This window comes from Sciurus carolinensis, chromosome 18 (assembly GCF_902686445.1).
Source record: "Sciurus carolinensis chromosome 18, mSciCar1.2, whole genome shotgun sequence".
In the NCBI taxonomy this organism is placed as follows: Eukaryota; Metazoa; Chordata; class Mammalia; order Rodentia; family Sciuridae; genus Sciurus; species Sciurus carolinensis.
This window is the reverse complement of record NC_062230.1, coordinates 39,772,442-39,794,165: the sequence shown is the minus strand read 5'-3', so window position 1 is coordinate 39,794,165 and position 21,724 is coordinate 39,772,442. Positions and strand designations below refer to the sequence as shown.

At 50.9% G+C, this 21,724-nt stretch overlaps 1 protein-coding gene across 3 annotated transcripts in view; it reads right to left on the bottom strand.

The window, feature by feature from the left end:
- The window catches only part of Abca3 (ATP binding cassette subfamily A member 3), a 51,127-nt gene that overhangs the window by 25,044 nt on the left and 4,359 nt on the right, over window positions 1-21,724 (bottom strand). The window contains exons 2-11 of one of the 3 annotated variants that reach the window (XM_047534403.1): window positions 18,738-18,939; window positions 16,587-16,691; window positions 16,209-16,473; window positions 15,153-15,280; window positions 14,150-14,315; window positions 11,128-11,387; window positions 7,992-8,108; window positions 7,629-7,749; window positions 3,589-3,762; window positions 1,151-1,332 (exon numbers count right to left, since the gene is read on the bottom strand). In XM_047534403.1, coding sequence (XP_047390359.1) covers window positions 1,151-1,332; window positions 3,589-3,762; window positions 7,629-7,749; window positions 7,992-8,108; window positions 11,128-11,387; window positions 14,150-14,315; window positions 15,153-15,280; window positions 16,209-16,473; window positions 16,587-16,640 — 1,467 coding nt within the window. In that variant the 5' untranslated portion in view covers window positions 16,641-16,691; window positions 18,738-18,939. The remainder of the gene's footprint in view (window positions 1-1,150; window positions 1,333-3,588; window positions 3,763-7,628; window positions 7,750-7,991; window positions 8,109-11,127; window positions 11,388-14,149; window positions 14,316-15,152; window positions 15,281-16,208; window positions 16,474-16,586; window positions 16,692-18,737; window positions 18,940-21,724) is intronic. The other 2 variants (XM_047534402.1, XM_047534404.1) reach the window with 2 other exon arrangements.

Below are 21,724 nucleotides of genomic sequence, written 5' to 3'. Positions count from 1 at the left end.
TCTTCCATGGTGATAGGTGAAGTGACAGTTGCTTCTACCCACCCATGTCACCTTAGATTTGACGGGATACAGTAGTGGATGCTTGGTGAACACTGAACCAAAGAATGCAGAAAGAAGTCCCTAACTAACTATTCGTGGGAGCTGGTTAAGTGTGTGGTGGCAGAGCCACATGCTGGGGTCCTATGTAGTTATTACAGGTGGACTCATAGAAAGGTCTATGTTCAAGCATCTGAGTATTCCTAACAAACAAAACTTGTAAGTGTGTGTAAAGATCTAGAGCTTCCGGGTGTGGTGGTGCACACCTGTGATCCCAGCAGCTTGGAAGGCTGAGGCAAGTTCAAAACCAGCCTCAAAACCAGCCTCAGCAATTTAGTAAGACCCTGTCTCTAAATAAAATATAAAAAGGGCTGGGGATGTGGCTCAGTGGTTAAGTGCCCTTGTGTTCAATCCCTGGTACAAAAAAAAAAAAAAAAAAGATCTAAAGCTATGTGTATAAGCAGACACACAAGTATATGTGTTTAAGATATCAAGATATGCTGTCAGGTTAAAAAAAAAAAGCAAGTTCCATGTACTTTTAAATATGACCTACTGTCATGAAGCAAATGTAGCTACATCACAGGCTCCTCTGCATGTGCCCCATAACAATATGGGCAGAGAACTCGCCTGAAGAGCCACGGCCAGTTTTGCACAGTGGGAAGGGCTACATGTACCTTGGTATGATCATTTTTACAAAAAGCTGCAGATATATTTTTAAAATATCTTTATTTTTAAAATTTATTTTCATGTGGTGCTGAGGAAGGAACCCAGTGCCTCACAGTGGCAAGGCAAGCTCTTTGCCACTGAGCCACAACCCCAGCCCCCAAGGCTGTACATTTTGTAGGCAGAAAACCTAAAACAATATCTTTTATGAGTCAGGAGACAGGTGAAGGCGAGTGGAGGCAGCAGAGCCTGCACTGGTCCCTGGATGGGTGGCTCGGAGCCTCCTCAGCTCAGACCCTGGTCGGGTGGGCCTTCCCTTTGCTCTGAACCAATCCCGAGGGCCCTCACAACCTGCAGCTCACCACCCACAGGGCAGGTTCTATCCCATGCCAGGGACATCTCCACCCCCTACAGAGGTGGCCACTCAAAGGGCAGGGGCATCGGCACTCACCATGAGGAAGAAGTACCAGGGCTGGGGCACACCGAACTGGCCAGGGAAGACGGCCTCCACATACCAGGTCACCAGGCCATAGAGCACAGAGTCCAGCAGCAGCATCCCCAGCACTTGCCCAAAGCAGAAGTCGTCGTCCACATTGACGGGACTCAGGAGGTCTCGCCACTGGATGCCTGTGCCTGGAAGGCAAACCAGGAAAATGGCCCCAACGTGGGCAAGCGGGGAGAGCCCGGGACTCTAGGGCCCCAGAAGGCTCACTGTACATGCCCGTCTGTGTCCTTGCTGCGACCCCTCCCTTCCCAGCTTCCTAACAGATCTGATAACTTCCCTCAAATCTTCAAGGCAACAGCAGCAAGTTACAAGATCAGCAAGTGGCAGCACCAGAAGAAAGCTCAGGAGCAGATGAGACGGGCTTGTGCTTGACTGGTGACGTGTGAAATTGCATGTGCGTGGGCTGGGTGGTGGCTCAGTGGTAGAGCACTTGCATAGCACGTGTGAGGCATGGGGTTCAATCCTCAGCACCACATATAAGTAAATGAATAAAATAAAGGTCTATCAACATCTTAAAAAATATTTTTAAAAATGCACATGCACGTACACACACACCATCTGGGGAAGGCCGGTGTGAACCAGGGTGCATTTAAGTCTGTCTTAAAACTGAAAGACCTGCTGGGTGTGGTGGCACACACCTGTAATCCCAGTGATTCAGGAGACTGAGGCAGGAGGATCACAAATTGGAGGTCAGCAACTTTGTGAGGCCCTAAGCAACTTAGCAAGACCCTATCTCAAAATAAAAAATATTTTTAAAAGGGCTGGGGTCAGGCACAGTGGTGCACACTTGTAATCCCTGCAGCTTGGGAGGCTGAGGCAGGAGGATCATAAGTACAAAGCCAGCCTTAGCAAAAGCAAGGCTTAAGCAACTCAGTGAGACCCTGTCTCTAAATAAAATAGAAAATAGGGCTGGAGATGTGGCTCAGTGGTCAAGTACCCCTGAGTTTAATCCCTGGTCCTGCCCGCCCACCCCCCGCACCACTCAAAAAAAAAAAAGGGCTGGGGATGTGACTCAGTGGCTTAGCCCACCTGGGTTCGATTCCTAATACCAAAACAAATAAACAAAAACACAAAAACCCTGAGAGGCCTCAGGCACATAGGAAGCTCTGTTTGGTGGATCTCACAATTAGCCCACGTTACAATCGTACAGACTGGGGACCTGAGTCTCTGGCCATCTACTGTTGACCAGGGCCCCAGACAGTAATGGTTACTCTCTAGCCCTGGTGAATGCTCACTTTCAAACAGCTCGAGACTTACCTGTTTTAAGAAAAATTCAGTATAGAACTTTGTGGTGTGGGGGGAAGCAGTGCCATACAGTTAGATTCCTCTTTAGAATGGCCATTTACTTAGTTGTTTATTTTGTGGTACCAGGAATTGAACCCAAGGCCTTGCACATGCTCGGCAGCACTGAGCTACATCTCTGGGCTTTTTAAAATTTTTATTTTTAGAAGGGTCTCACTAAGTCGCCCAGGCTGGCTTCAAACTTGCAATCCTCCTGCCTTAGACTTCCCAGTAACTGAGATTATAGGTATGCACCACCAATCCTGGCCAGAAATGACCTCTTAAAAAGTATTTGAGCCCTAGAAGGGTCTGCTTATTTACAAAGTCTACATTTTAACAGCACACTATCAGACATAAACATATATATTTAAAAGCTGAAGTGCTGGAAGACATTGCCAACTGAAGTAAAAAATGCTAATTAATGATGAATCAACACTGAATGTTCCAGAGCTTTGGGAGCTATGACAACTAGGAATTACAAAGGGTCATGGATTGAATGTGTCCCCAAAAGTTCATGTGTTAGAAAGAGTTCCCAGGTGGCCCTCAAAAATGGACTAATGCTGTCCTCAAAAGAGCCTGCAGGAGTGACCTCACTCTTTTGCTCTCTTGCCATGTGAGGAACAGCATTCAAGGTGCCATCCTGGAGGCAGAGACTGGGTCCTCACTGGACACCAAACCTGCCAGTACCTCAGTCTTGGACTTCCAGCTTCCAGAATAGTGGAAAGTTTCTCTTCTTTATAAATTACCCAGTCTCATGGATTCTGTGATAGCAGCACAAATAAACCAAGACTGGAGGCTGGAGGAAATGAGAACATGTGTTCTGCAAGAGAACATCTAGATGGGACAGAGTCGAGGAGACTATCATACAGGAGCCACGGCAGCCTTCAGAAGGTAGATGACGGCTCCTTCCTGCCAGCAGAGCCAGAACCACATACAGAAGACCAGGAAGGACAGACACCCCGCAGCCTGCCTGCCATGAAGCCCTGGCTCTGGGCGTGTTGCTCTGCCTGCTTGTTGCCTGGGGTTCGTCTAACTGCTGGGGGCTCTTCTGGCGAGATGCTCCCTGGGCAGCAAGAACAGCCTTTGATGAGGTTGATACTCACCTTTGGCTTCGAATTTCCCTATGAGCTGGGCTCCCATCGCCATGGCAACGTTGGACAGGAGACAGGAAAAGAGCTTCTGGGTCAGTGTCATCCAGTTGTACCGAGGAGCCACAAAGAAGTAGGGGATGTAGGTGAAGAAGTAGAGGAAGCCGCCCACGGCTGCTGCCATGTTGGCTGCGGAGAGGAGAGCACAGGCTTGCAAACTTGTCGGGTGCTGCGCCGCCGCAGGGCTCCTGGCCAGTCCAGGCCCGCCAAGGCCCAGTGCTGGGGCTGCAGCCCGGGCTCGCAGTCTCTCCCCTCCTGCTGGGATGGCACCCTGCCGGGGGTCTCTGGGCCCCTCCTGCAGGCCTCCCACCCAGCTGCCTACCGGACATGCCATGCCTCGTCCCGCCTTGCCCCGTCTGTCCAGCCTCTCCTGTTGGTTCATCCATTCGTCCAGCAGATGCCACCTAGTTGGTGCCTCGCGCTCTTCCAGGCACAAGACGGAGTATACCCCGCCCCCCACCAAGCCTTGGGTCTAGGGCTAGTCAGGTGGGAAGAGAAGTACAGAGTGCTCCACAGGAACAGGCTGGGCAGAGAGGTAAGGCCCCAGCCGGAAGAGGGAGGCTTCGCGAACACCCGGCGAGTGAGGAGAGCACAGGCAAGCGGCCGGGGCAGGGGACCACTTGCTGTCACTCTACCCAGTGGCACTCAGGCCCTGCGATCCTAAGACCCTTTCACAACCTTAAAAATCAGTGGAAGTAGTCATGGTATTTTTGGTACTAGGAATTGAACCCAGGGGCAATCCTCTTGCCTCAGCCTCCTGTGCCGCTGGGATTACAGGTGTGGTCACTGCACCCAGCACCTCCTTAAAAATGAGTTAAGACACCAAAGACTTTTTTCTTTTTATGGGTTATTTATATGTAGTCTGTGGAAAATTAATGAGAACATTTAAAGCTTTTTAAAATTTGACAAAAATAAATTCATGATATATTAACAAAATTTTTAATGAAAAACAACCACTTTTCCCACAACTGGTGAGAAGAGCAGTGTTGTTTGATATTTCTGCAATCTCTGCAATGTCTGACTTCACAGATGGCTGCTCTTAGTTGCCTCTGTGTCTGCTCTGCTATATCCCACTCTTTTGTTTCCAGAGTTAGAAGGAAATGTGGCTCATCCTGTGGATGAGCAGCTATAAAAGCTGGGGTGTTATGTCAGTTACAGACACTTGTAAATATTTTTATTTGAGACCACACCATGTGCATCAAACTGACCAACAAACACGTACTCTCCTGTATCAAAGGTCACTGCACTGGTCTTCCTTGCACTTTGAATGGCTTTTTATTCCTGCATGGTTTTGTAACATGATGCATTAGTCGTTGTAAAATATTGCTAACTGAATTATGCAGATCTCCCAAATACTGACTCATTTTATTATACAATTTCAAAACAGATCACATGCATTAATATATTACCAGCCTCATCAAAGACTCTTCAAGTGCTGGGAAACTGTCAAGCTTGTGGTGTTAGATTTGACTTTGCAAAATTCTACCTTTTGCTTGAAATTCTGAATTTATTACAGACATCTGATCTGTAATAAAACTACAAGTGGTTTCCTTAAAAGCGATAAGCTCAGATTTGAAAAAGGAATGCCTATTAAATACAGATGTGTGAATGGCTATAATCTGACAGTCACTCCTTCAAGCAAAAATGAACAAGTGGCTAGTTCAGCTGGCAACTCAAGCAGCTGTACCTGCTGCTCCTGCAGTTAATCACGCTCAGCATGCAGAACCAGTACGTCACGTGCACATCTCAGTCTGTCATACAGAACACTAAAACAGTGTATTCGGGAGCCAAGATTTAATGAAGTTAGTAATTTTATCTGTACCATCAAGAATGTTCTTGAGTAAAACAGGCATTCTCGTTTGTCCGTTTGCTGTGAGTGTGTGGTGAGGAACACGATGAGCAGCGTGTCTGGTGGCACCGTGTGGACTGACGCCTGGGGCCCAGTGGTATCGCCCATAGTTGGGTTCCTAGAGGACCTCTAGGAAACCACCCTTTGAGAGCCCCTTACCTAGGCAGAGCCAAAAGCCCCAGGAAGGGGGTGGGACAGGGACTGTGTGAAAGGGAAAAGAGCGGCAGAGGCAGCACGAGGTCTCCGGCAGGATGTGGCCGGCCGCGCAGGGGCGTGGGCTCTTCTGGGTGACACAGCCACAGGAGCATTTTGAGCAGAGGCGACACCAGCTCTGCCTGCATCACCTGCTCAGCTACACTGACGGCTAAACAAGGTCAAGGGTGGAGGCAGAGGGACCCGGAGGGACCAGGGGACAGGCTGGGGTCCCGGCGTGCAGGGGGAAGCTGAGGTGTGACGAGCTCAGGAGCCTCAAGAAGAGAGCGGATGGGATCTGCTGGTGACAGGATGTGGAGCAGGACGCAGGACAGAGAGAAGGGTGATGCCCGGGCTCTGGGCTGAGTGGCCAGAGGATGAGTTGATCCAGAGAAAGAGGGAGAAGTTTCTGAGGACAGGTCAGGAGCTGGGTCTTGAGCACATTCAGACTGAGATGCACAGTGAGCACCAGAAGGAAGCCGTTGGGTCTGAGTCTGAGTTTCAGGACAGCAGCCTAAGCTGCAGACCTAAATTTGGAGATCACGAGCATCCTCAGAGCCGTCCAAGAGAAGTATGTGAGCACAACAGGGACTGCCAGGAGAACAAGTGCCAAGGACTTTCAGAAGTAAACGGAGAAATGCTCCCCTTGAAAAAAGGAACGTCCCCCACGAAAATGCATAAGAAAGCAAGAGCCGGTGGACACGCGCGAGAATCAAAGGGTAAGTCCACAAAAGATAGGTAGAGTCAGTCATGGGATAAGTCAGCAGGCGAGAGATGCTCTGGACGTGCGCGGGGGTCCTAAGGAGTCAGGAGAGAATGTTCAGGAATTCAGAAGGAACTTGGATTTCAGTTACACAGGACAGTTTGAGAGGCCTTGGGAAGGGTCTAGAGGAAGAGAATGACAGGGTGGCAAACGCTGACCAGGAAAGACAGGTCCTCACATGGAAAACACCCAGAGCAAAGGGAAACCACACCTCCACCACCAGTGGACATTTGCCAACGCCACACGTGTCGGGTGGCAATGAGGCAAAGTCTAAGTGCAGGAGAAACTGCCCATGGAGAACCAAGTATGCCACTGAAGTATCACTGAGGAGCAGGACAAAAAGCACCACCTCCAGACGTCCAGAAACCATCAGCCACGCGCCAATCCCCACGGGAGGGACAGCTCAGGCAGGACCATCAACATACAATGACTCCAAAGGAGCAGAGCACACAAACGAGCGGTGTGCACACAAACATGCACATGAATGCAGATTAGCCACCAGCTGCTATGCTCTTACGCGACAGAGCAGACCCTGCAGAGGAGGCCTGGGGACCGTCAGTGCACTCAGTGTGGCATGGGTGAGGCACATCTGCCAGGAGCCCAAACAAACAGACTTAATTTTTTGGAAATTTTGAAGGTGTTGAAGTTCAGCACTCGGGATAATCACCAAAAGAAGAGAAATGCAACTGATAGCTTCCAAACCACCAGAGGTGGGAGAACTGGAGGGAATTCTCAGTTGGACAGCAGATGGCAAAGAGAAATGGTGAGCAGAATGCAGCATCCAGACAGTAGAAATGACCTCAAGCGTGGCCGATCCTGAGTGGGCAGGAGAGGAGCCCTTGCTTCCGGCCACGACTAGCATTCAACTTGGCATCCACGCTTGCCTTCTGCCATTTTCCCTTCACCCTGAGCCTCCCTCACCCTCCTGCCCTCTTTCCAGATCCTTCCTGGAGGAGTCCCAGTGAGGCTCTGTTGTGGGGCCTTTGTTGGGTTCCTCCAAGCCTGTTCCTCAACAATCTAACCCCTTCAGTCCAGTCGGGCCTCTAACTCCCTTCTGCCAACTCAGTCTCCAGGTTATCTGTTTTCATGCCCTTTGACCCCTTATCCTCACACAAACCTGCTCGGTTTCCCAAGATCACCCCACAGTCCTCTGCCTTCAGGGAGCAAGGACTGAAGGACTGAAGGACTCACCTTTACTGAAGAAGGTGCTGACCATGAAGCTGAACGAGATGGAGGAGATGGCGAAACACAGAAGGAAGGCCAGCACCAGGGAGGGGTCACTGCTTGAGAGCACCGCCACGTTCTTCTTCACCTGCAGGACAGGCCGCCAGGGCCAGATGGTGGGTGGATCAAGAAAAGTGGAGGTGGACTAGGAGGGGCCTAGAAGGTCCAGCCAGAGAGACACTACTGAGGACAGGAGGGGCCCTCACCTCAGCCAGCAGGAAGCCCTGCTGCCACCCTGTCCCCAGGGACAGGGTGAGGTCAGTGGCTGTAAGACACTATTGTCCCTGAGTCGACCCTTTTCTCCTCAAAGCCCCCGTCAGTCACTCTCACCTTGACACAGAAGAGCAAGGTCATGAAGGAGACCACGATGAGGAGGAAGAGGAAGAACATGAGGAACCAGGCGCTCCAGTGCAGCCAGCTGCTCAGCCCCATCATGCGCATGTACTCCTGTGGGGGCAGGGCGGTCAGCGGCAGACTGCTGGCGGACAGAGCCCTGTGTGGCCTGTCTGTGCACAGGCGTGGTACCCGCCTCCCAAGGACGGAGGACCAGGATACTGCGCTGGGCGTCAGAGGCAGGAACCGTGCAGCACACCCAGGCCTGGGGAGCAGAAGGCCCCCGCCCCACGCCCACGTCCACCCTCACCCGCAGCCCCGTACAGGGGTCCTGCCCCTCCCACTGTCCTCCAGTCTCACATGCTACTGCATCTGGAAGGCCACTCCTGGTTCCCAAATGGGATCAGTTGTCCCTTTCTTTCATGTCACAGCGTGACCCCTGCTCTCTGCTTGGCAATGGCCTGGTTTTCCCTATGGTAGAGCTCAGTCCCTACTTCCCCGACTGGGCCTGTGAAGTCCCATTTTGTTTGGGTGTCTCCTTCTCTGCCTGTGCCTCTGAGGGGGCCTGATGTGGGTCCCTAACAGATGTTGACTGAGCTGGTCACTCTCTCAAGAGTTCTGCAGGGGTGCCCCTGTGTTCTGTGAAGCAATTCCAAACTCCTGCAGTATATTCTTGTCTTGCATGGAAACTGCTTCCTAGAAGCTGTGGGTGTGGCAGCTGGTGCTGGGGTCCGGCATCAGCCCAGCCAGACCCCTCCCCAGGTTGGCAGAAAGACTTCACAAGCAACCAGCCACACTGACGTCAGCACCCTGGCTGTGAAGCAGAACCTCGGTTCAGGCTGGCTCTGGACATGTGCTAGAAGCTGCAGGTCCCTGTTGCCTCGTCTCCTGCAGCTCTGAAAGTGGGGAACCAGAACCACCCTGGGGAAGAGCCCCTCCTTTCAGAAGGGAAGCAGGCACAGTGACGGCGTCAGCTCTGACCACACTTTCCTTCCTCGCCTGCCTTTTCAGCTGTCAAGAGGGGCTATGAGGAAGCCCAGTTCCCAGGAATCCTGGTCATCCAGAGCGTGCTGTCTAAGGTGGCAGCCGTGGCCACGCGTGGCTCCTTCAACATGTCAACTAAAATTAAGTGAAGTTAAAAATTGAATTTATTTCAAGTATTTCATGGCAAATGTAGTGGTCAGCAAGTACAGGACATGTCCATCATGGCACATGGCTCCACTGCACAGCACTGGACAGGGGGCAGGGACCAGGACTGATCAAGTGACTCTAACAGGCATGAGGCCAGGCTGCTGATTTCCAACACTTTCTTATTAACACTTTTTTTAAAAATATTTTCTTAGTCGTAGCTGAATACAATACACTTATTTTGTTTACTTATTTTTATGTGGTGCTGAGGATCAAGCCCAGTGCCTCGCGTGTGGCAGGCAAGCGCTGTACCATCAAGCCACAACCCCAGCCCTCTTTTTTTCTTTTGGTTGCTGGGGATTGAACCCAGGGCCTTGTGCTTGCAGGGCAGGCACTCTACCCACTGAGCTATCTCCCCAGCCCCCCCAGCCCTCTTATGCACAATTTTAAACCTTCAGAAAACTCGAAACCCATCTCTCGGACTCAATAATCAGGCAACACTTTTCTTATTTGTTTTATCAACAAATGTGTGTGTATGTGCATTCTTTCTGCATCATTTCGTAGTCCACTTCTAGCAACCTCAACATTGCGCTGGTTTATTAAAAGTTCTTTACGGCACCCAAGCAGGTCACCACCCCTCTCGTGGGTTTCTCAGTCTCTCATCTGCGGCACGTTAAAAGCTCTAACAACCACAGACCTGGAACCCCTGAGAACATTCTACATGTCTTCCAGGGGCACTGTGGGCACTGCTAGAGGAGGAACTGCAAGAAGTCCTGGGTGATGGCAGTGTCAGTGGTGTGACTTTGGAAGCGACTGTCCCTGTGGCTCTTCCCTGTCAAGCCAGGTTGCTACAGTGACACTTCATGTCCTTGGTGACTTCCCTTATTAGGACTAACTACCAGTGACTCTGCCTGTCTTTGACCTCCATGCAATGTTGATCGCCTCCCACTTAAAAACATCTTCTCTCACTGTGGATTCAATCTCTAGAGCTGCAGCATCAGCACAGAATGCAAGTTTTATAGTAGCTACATTAAAAACATCAAAAGAGATGAGTAATATTGATTTCAACTGTGCTCTATTTAACCCAATATATTCAAAGTATTGTCTTTGAAACATGAGCAATATGAAAATTACTAGTGAGACAGCTTATAATCAATCCTTTCTGTGCTGTCTTCAAAACTGGTGGTGCTTTAAACTTCTGGCACACCTCAGTCGTGTCAGGAGCGCTGTAAGTGCTTGAAGCCCTCTGGGGCTGGAGGCTCCAGAGCTGGACAGTGCAGCTCCAAGGCTGCCTTCAGCTGCGGTGTTCTGTACGCAAACTACAATGCTTCATAGGAGTTCTTTTTCTTTCTTTTTTAAAAAAATTTTTTAAGTTGTCAATGGACATTTATTTATTTATATGTGGTGTTGAGAATTGAACCCAGGGCCTCGCACATGCCAGGCAAGTGCTCTATCTCTGAGTCACAACTCCAGCCCCAGTTCTTTCCAGTACTGGGGTTTGAACATAGGGCCCTGCATATCCAGGCAAGTGCTCTACCACTGAACGCTTTATATTTTTTTGTGCCAGGGATTGAACTCAGGGGCACTTGACCACTGAACCACATCTCCAGCCCTATTTTGTATTTTATTTAAAGACAGGTTCTCACTGAGTTGCTTAGTATCTCGCTTTTGTGAGGCTGGCTTTGAACTAGTGGTCCTCCTGCCTCAGCCTCCCAAGCTGCTGGGATTACTGGCCTTCACCAACGTGCCAGCTCTCAGAGTTTTAAGAATCCAGGCATACCAGCCCGATTTCAAAGAAGCCAAGACACATTGGAGCTACACTGGGCATCCATCCCATGCCCTGGCTCTTGTGGTTCCAGTGCATGGGAAGGAGCCCTGGCCAAGAGCAGGGTAGCCTCAAAACAAGACCAGTTCTTTTGAAGGAGCCTCAGGACATACTGCCATGGTGGCACCGCCCCCAGGATCAGTGTGGCAGGAGGTTACAAAGCCAGGCGCAGAGAGTTACCTTCAGTCTCCTCTCTTTCTCCTGCACCACAGCCTGGATGATGCTGAGGGAGGTGTAGGTGAAGCTCAGCATGAGCAGCAGGGGCAGCTGGTACTGGATGGCAACCAGGAAGGGGTCCGAGATGAACGGGGGGAACGGGAACCTCTTGGCGACCACTGTGAGCTTCTGGAACAGCTGGTGCGCGGAGGCGTTGGCGTGGTAGTGCATGATGGCTCTGTCCACTGCGTGCTGCACCGCCAGGAAGCCCTCGCGGATGTACCCTGAGCACGGAAGACGAGGACAACGTGTCACAGGCACTGCCTGCTCAGGAGCCATGTGCTCAGAAGGGCACCAGGGCCTGCCCCCGGGACCCCCAGAAGGAGGGGCACGGGAGGCGACAGAGCAACTTAACCAACAGCTGCTCGGGGCCTGGCAGTGCTGGCACCGTGTGGTGGTCCCACAGAAGGCAGAAAGCCAGCCCGTGCTGACAGATGAGGGAAGCAAGGCCACGTCCCAGTTACCACAACATGCCTAAAAATCACCCACGTGATCACGTCTGTAAACCGCCTGGCTGTGAAGTCAACTGGAGAGACCCTGAACACCCCAATCAGTTCTTACGGGATTCTAAATAAATACAAGATAGGCAAAACACACACTAGGAAAGAACACCCAGGAATGAGGCTAGGGACAACAAGAAAGCCGGTGATCAGGACTGTGTGTCCCACACCCCGCAAGAGGGCTGGGTTCTGAGTGTCAGCCCAGCAGCCGGCCCCTCAGCCAAGAGAAGGAAGCTGACAGCCCTGGCACCCAACCCTGACTCCAGACTTCTTCAGAGGTGGAGTCAGAAGAGAGGGATTTGCTGACCTGGGAGGGGGAGGCTGGAGGATTCCAAGTTTGAGGTCACCCGCAGCAACTCAGAGAGACCCTAAGCAACTTAGTGAGACCATGTCTCAAAATACAATAAAAAGGGGGGCTGGGGTGTGGCTCAGGGGTAGAGTGCTTGCCTGGCACATGTGAGGCACTGGGTTCGGGCCCCAGCACCACACAAAAAAACTAAATAAAGGTATTTGTCCATCTACGACTAAAAATATTAAAATAAAATAAAATAAAAGGGCTGAGGGTGTGGCTGTGGGGGATGGGGTTGCTTCTATCCCCAGAACCAAATGCACACACACAAGACAAAAGCAATATGCTCACAGCACCTCTACCTCAGGGATACCAAGTGTACATGTTCTTCCGTCTCCCCCAGATTTTACAGTTGTAATAGTAGTACAAGCTCAATTAATCACTGGATGTGTGCCAAGGATAGTACTGGGTGGGGTTTAATTCTCATGTTCACAAAAAAGCTTCAGGGCAGTGGTGATATCCCCTTTAGAAAGATGGGAACACTGAGGCGCAGGGGGTCACATCACTGATGACAGGTACAGCTGAGTGTGGGACCTCGGACACTTTGGCTTCAAATTCATGTTTTTCCCGACGTCACACTGTCTCCCCAACAAATCCCTGCCTGCTACTTGCTCCTGGGAGATGGCACCACACAGTCACATTCTCATTGTTACAACCTGTATGACCCATAAACTCAATATTCTGAGGCAGGAAGCCACCTCCTATGTGATCACTCATTTTCCTGTTGCAGAAATTTTTACGACCTTGAACAAAGCTATGGCGAATATCTTTGTGTGCGTGGATTTTTCTCCTTTCAGACTATTCTGGGAGCTAAATTCTCATCAGGGGTACTAATGGGTCTGAGGCAGGGACATCTGGGGTGGAAGCAGCTAGAACTGGCCTGCCACATGCCACTGGTGCACCCTTGCCAACCATCTCTTGGGGCTTTTGTGTTATTCTAAATAACATGTATGAGCCCTTTTATGACAGAGGACATCTTTCTCTGGTCATCTGCCGGAGATTATTTGCTTTTAGAATCAGTATCAGGCCTTTTTCTTTTTTGGTAAACTTTGAGTTTGTGCAGACTAAATTCTGTCCGTCCTTGCCTCTGAGATATTGTTCTATTGCTTCCCTGCTTAGGAATTTGTCTGACAAGTCAGAGGAGGCTGAGGAGCTCTGACCCAGCATTTGGGCCTTAGCAGCCAGCATCACCAGATGCGGGATGCTGAGGGTGACAGCTGATGCAGTCTCTCCTGTCTCAGGTTTGGTGACACGTCTAGGGCCCCATTCTGGGCCCCTCACTCCACACCTTGCCTTACCTATCTTAGTTTCTCTTCTGGATTTAAAATCTTGCCCTGGGCTCTAACTTCTGGATGGGCCCTGACACCAGCAGCAGGGGTCTCTAAATGCCACTGCACATGGGCAGATCCTGGTTTCCTGGTACTCAGGACCTGAGTCATGCCCTACGGAGGGATGCTCTTGAGTTTCCTGAGAAATCTCCAATGAGTTCTGGCTCCTGCCAGAACTGTGGATGAGTGTGTTCTTCAGAGCCCTGAACCTTCACCCAGAACATGTAGTCAGTCTTGGCCTGAGGGCTACATCTAACCCTAGGTCCTAGGTCCCAGTCACTCCTTAGTTCTCCCTAGCTTGGTTCCAAAACATGCCCATGCTTCAGAGGAGGCAAACATTCTCAGCTGCCGGTCAAAGCCACATGGTGCAGACTACAACATGCACTGGGAGGGCGACAGAGCAGCCTGGATCCAGTTTCTGTACAAGTTACTGATTCAGTGAAGCCATGGACCAGTTACACAAGGACTGGAGACCTTCAAAACCTACAGACTGTAGAGAAGGCTGGGGAGGGAAAGGGCTCATACAAACAAGCCTAACGGCCAATGCAAACTGCAGCTTCTTAAAAAACTGAGAGATAAATGCCTCACTCAAGGGCGTGTCTTCTGGGATACAGGAGAGAGCCCTGGCTCTTCCCACAGCTAATTTCAGCCTTTCAGAAGCCAGTTTTACTGGGTGTTTACTTCCTCCTCTTACAAAAAAGAAGACAAATGTTCCTGTAGAGAGATGCGAGGTAAGTTCACTCCCATGTAACTGTCACTATGGTTAGCAGCTCAGGGTTGGTAACATGGCCCCTACAAGTGCTTCTCACCAGGTTCACCGCCATCAGGGGATGCAGGTTCCCTTGGTCCTGGGTTTGGGAAAAGTGGAAAAAGGGAAGTGGTGTGCCAGCCCTCTGTCTCCTTCAGGAAGAAGTTGCCTGTTTGGGTCCACATGTAATTTCTTCGTGTGTAGCTGAAGCGTAGGTGATAGTTCACCTGCAGAGACAAAGCACACAACTGCTCTGAGGGATTCAGGGAGAGGAGCAGACACCTTAGGTCAATGAGGGCGAGTTCCTGCGCCTCTTATCACCAGCGCTGGCGCCACCAGGAACTCACATGCCCTGCCCTGATAATGTCCCAGTGGCCCGGATATCAGAGGCTTGAAGGAAGGAGTGGCCCTGCCCCGCAGGGACAGGGAACCCTGCAGGGCACCTCCAGGGTGTTCTTAGTCACTCTGCTCTTGCTACCTAGCAACACGACTGCCATACTGACAGACAAGTCACTGATGGCCACCAGTGTGGACCGAGGGGGGCCACCCATACGGTGCAAGACGCTTCCCAGTCTTAATGCCTTCAGGAAAGCAAACAGCTTCCATTTTTTTTCAGACGATATTTAACAGCTGCTACTTTCCTACCTATCCTGCTTGCCTCTGTCCTAGAGCCCTGGAGATCAGCAATGCATTTCATAAAATGGGAGAACAAAGGGTCCTGAAGCAACTGCCTGTGGGTGGGCAGACTTTCTAAACTGTTCTGCAGTGACAGGCTTAAAAGTCAGTGGGGGAACCGAGGTTGTAGCTCAGCGGCAGAGCGCTTGCCTAGCACGTGTGGAAGCACTGGGTTTGATTCTCAGCACCACATATAAGTAAGTGAATAAAATAAAGGTTTATCAACATTTAAAAAAAATATTTGAAAATAAAAAAAGCCAATGGGGACTGGGTGCTGACACTTGACTCAGAAAGTCTAATGTTTGCTCCCAGGCAGGCAGAGGCCCAAGACAAACAGGCCAGTTGTAGGTGGAGTTAGTGGTGAGGGGCACTGGGGCCTGCGGCCTCACCGCCAGCGGCAGGGGCTCCTTGCTGTGGTTGGAGGCCAGCTGGAATACCACGGCAGCCAGCACGTTGGAGGAGCGGTTGTCGTACCGAACGTAGTCCTCGAAGTCCTTCTCAGAGGGAAAGCCGCGCACTGTGGACAGAGCAAGGAGCCCCGGGTTGCCCAATCATCCCCTCTACCCCAGAAGCCCGGGAGTGTCGGCAGATAAGAGATGGCAAACTGACAAGAGTCTCTAGGGCTCTGCACACCTTCCCTGAGACTCCAGTAGCTTTGTCTTGGCAGAGAGACAGGTCGCAGTAGATGGCCTGGGCCTTGGGTGGAGGTTCTCCTGCTGCGGTTTTGGAGCAGGACTGGACCCTGGGCTGGCAACAAGGCCAAGTCTCAAAAAACTGTCACGACCCTGGGCTGGGTCCACAGTGAGGGGCAGCTTCTTTCTCTCATAACCACCGTGGCACTAACAGTGTTAGTGGAACTAACTTACTGTTTCTAAAGTGATCTCTCCATCATCCCAACACTTGACAGGAAGCACCTTACTGTAATTGTTTGGTGGGAGCCAAGAACACCCTCTGGCAGAGCTCAGCAAGTCACAGGAAGGAAGCATATGCCAAAGGAGCAGGGAAAAGGGGCAACAGTTCCACTCTCAAGGGAAAGCCCTAGAAAAGGCACCAGCACACACTTCCTGGTGTTTCCCCCAACGGGCTCTCTCTTTGCAGCTACCCTCCAAAACCACCTGCCAGAAAAGGTACGCTGTGCCCCGCACTCAGACTACACTCTGCCCTTGTGATTAGAGGGCTTTGCTAGGCTGAATCCATTGGCTGCCCCTGCTACCACCAGGGGTGGCTGCAGGCCTCTTGGTTCTGAGTCCCACTGTAAAACGAGAAATGGACGCAGGGCAGCCAGGAGTTCAATGGGTGGCACGGCCAACGAGAGGAGGTACTGAGCCATCAGGCTGTGGCTCCTACTGGGGGTTTCCCCCCAGTGCTGGGGGCTAAATCCGCGGCTCGAGGCGACACATCTTGGGAACCCCGGCTCAGGTTCCTGGCGCCTCCCGTGGCCTCACCTCTCATGTTGATCACCAGTGACCTTCGCACAGTCTCAGTGACCATCTTGGCAGCCTCACTGTGGGAAGGGATGTAGGCGAGCTCCCAGGTGTCCCCTGGCGGAGGGAAGGTGAAAAACAGGGGCAGCTCCTGGATGGACTGGCCAGGATAGACGGTGGCATTGGGGACGTTTTCTGACTGGATCTTCAAACGAAGCCAAATCAGGATCCCCGAAAACAGTAAGGGCAGAAAGAGCTCCAGGACTGTCACTAGAACCTTCCGCTTCTAGAAGAGAAAGGACCACCGCATTGATGTTGCCTGCTCCTCCTTGGAGAGCACCCCTAGCGCCCCGCATCAGCCGAACGTCAGGGCCACTCTTCCTCCAGGTCTGGACCCACCTGCAAGGTGTAGTTCTTCCAGAGCAGGAGCGCCAGCTGCCGCAGCACCGCCATCCTCTCGCCGCAGGGATGCCCAGCACTAGCCAGAGATGAAACGCTTGGTGCCTGGGGAGGAGCCACAGGCCCTCTGCCTCCATGTTTCCCGCCTTCTTTGGTAACCCCAGACACACCCAGAGAGAAAGGCGTGAGGCCTTGGCCACCCTGGCGCTCTGTGCAATGCTGTGCGTGTCTGAGAGCCTGTGCTCTCTGGGAGACCAGACCAATTCTCAACAGCACATGCTCGACATACTTGCAACTGCTGCTCGGGTGGTCTTGTGGCTGACCCATCATGTGCCATGACCCTCTATCTAGGACACCTGTAAAAACCTATAAAATTGTATAGGATGCCTAAAAATTGCTTGCTTTGAGCTTTTACAGGTGTCCCATAAGAGGGGTGATGGAATATGAGTCGTTAACATGTGGATGTTCCATCTTCCTCTCTTGCCTTGAATCCCACAGGTTTTTCCCATTGTTATTGCAAGTATTAGATTCCGAGCCTCATGTCAGAATCAGCCATTTCGTCTCTACCACTTGTGCAAAGAAAATGCACACAAGAAAATCCATCCCAGGGTTCAAACCCAGTGCATGTAACTGTGGAAAAAGTTGGCCCAGAGATTATCAAACACAGGTGAAGTCTTGGGTGCAGCCCAGTGTTAGAGCTCCTGCCCAGCATGCACGGTGCCCTGGGCTCCATCCTGGCAGCACAACCAAAACAAAACTTCCCCAGTGAGCAGAAATCAGAGCTGAGATTTACAAAGACACCCCTCAGTTTAGATCGACTCATTTCACTGAATTCCAAATACAAAAAACAGACACCAAGTGCGAAGTTCATTAGATGTGAACCTGCTAGAGAAGCAGGTGGTCTGAGTGAGCTCAGATAGCGGCACGATGACCTCGTCAGGGCCACCTTGCGAAAGTTGAGGTCATGGAGGTGTGCAGACCCAGTCAGGGAGGAAGGGGGTGTCCTACTCCAGCACTGAGAGCGGCAGGCAAGAAGAAAGGAGCACTTCCCAGCTCAGTGACCCCCAAGTGAAGAAAAGCCCCCTGTGACTCGTAGTGGATGAGGGGTTCAAGTTCAGCAAATTAGCACCACGTTCTTGGCTAACACTAACCAAACACCATCCATCAGTTGGGTTAGGACAGTGGTATACAAAGATAATTAGTAAACCATTCATTAGCGAACACAAGCTAACACGGTTACCAACACGATCCCCTGGAGACTCCAGTGCACAAGGTGAGGAGTTATTTGTTTCTTAAAATGACCTATTTTACTTTGGGCCTCATTCAGTTGGAAATTGTTTCCATTAAGGCTCCTTTTTTTATATGAAATTTTTGCCTGTTTACCCCATGACACCTTAGCCCAAGCCTTGGGCCTGGTCTGCACTGTAAATGGGGAAACATGGAAAAAAAAAAAAAAGTTCTGCCTGTTTAAAGAAGACACAGCTGTTGATATCTGTCTAATACTATCCAGAGTTTATGCTCTCAAGGGTAGTCAAGAAGTTATTTACAAATTAATTTAAAATATGACTTTTAATTAACCACAGGGGTAACATGAAGAAAGCTAAAATAGTAGGAAGTGCTACTAAGGGGCAACTTAACAAGTTATCCAAACCCTTTTACAATTACTAAGGCCTGGAGTTGTGGCTCAGTGGTGGAAAACTAGCCTAGCAGGTGCCAGGCCCTGGGTTCCACCCTCAGCACCAAAAATAAATATATAAATACATATAATCCAAGAAGTAGAGGAACTGTCTTAAAATCAGATGACTACTAAGGTTCCTGTGATGCAAGGGCACACGCTGAGGCTGTGATTTATGAAAGGCTTCTAGAAGCTGCTAAGGTGGAAAGGGGACAGTGCACTCCAGTCGAGGCCCATCCAGATGGGCAGCCAGTCTGGCGGAGGTGGACATTCCCCCTCTACCAAGACAGGAATACAGAAAGGCCACAGTTAAAGAAGACTGCTTGACAGAAAAGGAAGTGGATTGCTTCCTTTTCTGGAAGTCTGGTCAAGAAAGGAAACACCCCCAAGCTTACTGTTCCCCTCCAGGCCCAGGGCAGTGAGGGACTCCCGTCCTCCCTCCTACTCAGATCACAGAGGGAGCACCAGAAACTAACCTGAGTCTCCTCAAGGCTGGCCGCAGGTCTTCCTCAGGGCTGCAGGAGAACTGGCTGGGCAGGGGCAGCAAGGCACCGAGTACTCTGGGGCGGGGCCAGCAAGCCTCTGGGGTGCAGCCGGGCGGCCCTGGGGTGTGGGAGTGCTGAGACCTCGCGGGACATCAGGAGGGACCCAGGGCTCACGGGCATGACTCTCTGGCACCTTTGGGCAGATGGAGGGCACTTGAGCATAATTTGGAGAATAATCACAAAACGCCTCTTACCAAGTTGGAGAGTACATGAGCAGAATAAATTGCCAGTGTGTTATTTCAAACAGCACAGCTCTGGTAGCAAAGACCCAGGGGTCTGGAGCACACAAGTCTGGGGGGCTTGGCTCTCTGTGGTGCTTGAGGACATAAGTGTCTGTTTTCTATACTTTTATGCCCACTATGCTCTGATGGCCTCCTAATGCAGCTCTGGCCCCTGGTACCACCCTTGATAGATGTCGAAGCCAGGACGAAGTACTCAGCCCAAGATCACGCTGCCAGGAGGCCACTGGGCCAGGCCATGCTCTTTGGCCTGTTTTAACCCCCAAGTCTGCTCTGGGACACTATACTCCTCCACTCAGTGAATCCTAAGGTAGTGAGCACCCTTCTAACATGGTATCACTCCCCAAATGTCACCTTGAGATCAAGAGGGAAAAATTATCCCTTCAGCCCCCCTGCCCCAAGTTTGCTCCTGCGTCCCAGCACCCAACTCGTTGCCTTGTGCCAGGCCTTATCTACAGTCTCAGCATCACACCTGCATCTGTTCCAGCTGAGCAAAGGAATGTGGAGGAGATCCCGGAATTACAAAACCTGGAGAGCTCCTTGGTTACGAAAGCCGACGTGCACGGGGAAGGAAGTCAAAGCTCCCCACAGCACTCGAGCCCATGGTAGCACAGAGAGTCCCAGAGGTGATGGCCGAGACCCAGGGTTCACAGAGCCCCACAAGTCGCACCAAGGGAAATGCAGGGCTGGCCACCGGCACAGCCACCACCTCACCCAAGAGCTTGTGGAGAACTCCCCGCTGAAGAGGGCTCACTTGATCCTCCCGGCGACATGGTTAGGAAGGGCAAAGCAGAAGTCCCCCCCCCGCCCCAACTAGAAAGCTTGTTTGCCTGCTGTTAAAGGATCAAACATTGCACAAGTCATTGAGCATTTCAGTGTTTGTTTTCAGGTCAGCAATTGAATGGGTATAGAGTGAGTGCATTCTGGGGACTGCTAATTTCTGAGAACTCTTGGTGGCAGACAGGATTCCTCTCAAAATGGCCTTTCTCATAACTGGTGTGTAAGAGCTTCTGGTCAGACACCAGTGGGTGCCTCTGCTCGCCAGCAAGCTGGAGGAATCCCAAACACTTCCACTTCCCCATTTGCTTTTTTTCTTTTTTCTTCCCCATTATGGGCTTGAAGTTGCCATCCAATTTCTGTCTTCTTCTGCTGCTGCTTTTATTTTTTTGTGTGCTGGCGATCAAACCCAAGGCCTGTACATGCCAGGCAAGTGCTCTACCACTGGGCTAACTCCAGTACTGCTATCCAATTTGTAAGTGCCCATTTAAAAGAAGTTTTTAACCTGCATGTATGGAGCAGAATGTGTCAGTGCTTCTAGAGAGGAGCTGGCGGGGAGAGGGTCCAGTCCAGGGAGTGGGTGGGGTCCCAGTGCAGGGCATGGACCCATCATGCCCTATGTTCCTCAGTATCTCCAGCTCTGAAGCACCTCTCTCCAAGGCAGCCATTCTGTACAGGCTTCAAGGGAAGGAGAAGGCCTCCATAAAGCCAGGTTCAGACCTCCCAAGGCTCCCAAAGAGAGCTGACCACCATGGCTCTGCTCACCTTACCACAGGTGTGCCACACAGAGGTGTCCTTGTGGGTGGCACTGGTCACACTCAGTGCTTTTCCTCCAGGGAGCAGTCATACCTTGTCCTACTTAAAATGCTTCTAGGAAAGCATTTCACTACCAATATAGGGAATCCGCAACGGCCAGCCAGCCAGGATCAAAAGTCTGTGTGTGGGGCTGGAGCTGGAACTCAGTGGTAGAGCACACACCTAGCACATGTGAAGCACTGGGTTTGATCCTCAGCAGCATATAAAAAAATAAAATAATAAAGGTATTGTGCTCATGTGCAACTAAAAAAAATGTAAAAGAGGTCTGTGCAAATGCACACTGAAGAAAGCATGATAGGTACTTAATGAAAGTTTGCTGGTGGAACTTATGGCCTTCAGGGTGCACAAGACAAACAGCATATATCCATGCATGAACATCTGCCAGGGGTTTACCGAGCAATGGGCACTTGTACAAGGGCTAAGAATTTGCTAATGAATATGACAATGCTGTCAATTCAAGGAGCTCAGTCTACAAATGCTTCTGTCTTATACTTGCTGTAAATGAAGCTAGAACAGCACCACAGGTTCTGGAGGAGACAATCACTTCTGTGTGGGTGACAGTAAGACAAGAGAGGGCCAGGAGACCAGTCTTGAGTTACTCATCAGGTAGGGTGGGGGAGGGGGGACTCCAGGATCATGGAGAAGTCAAAGGACAGGTTGCTGTGAAAACTGAATGTAGACATGGGGGCGGTAGTAGCAGGGATGAGCCAAAAGGGAAGCAGACCCAGCTTCACATCACCAAGGCCTTGGGTGCTGCCCCAGGAAGGGGCTGGAGGTGGTTCCCACATGATGTGATGTGCAGGAAGGTGTGTGATTTTGTCCAGTCTTTTGCCTCGTAGTACATGGTCATTTGGGGGGATGGTGAAGAAGGTACACACGTTTGAAATTTTCTAATTCAATGGATTCTACAAATGAAATGCTCAAACACTAATAAGTATTGTTTAAAAAAAGAAGGAGTGCTGCAAAGGGCACATTTGGGGGGCATGGTCCCACCTGTAAACCCTACCAGTGCTCTCCAGATGGAGTAGGTGAGACAATATGTGACAGTGAAGAAATGCTCACGAATTCTACTTGTATTTTTTTTTT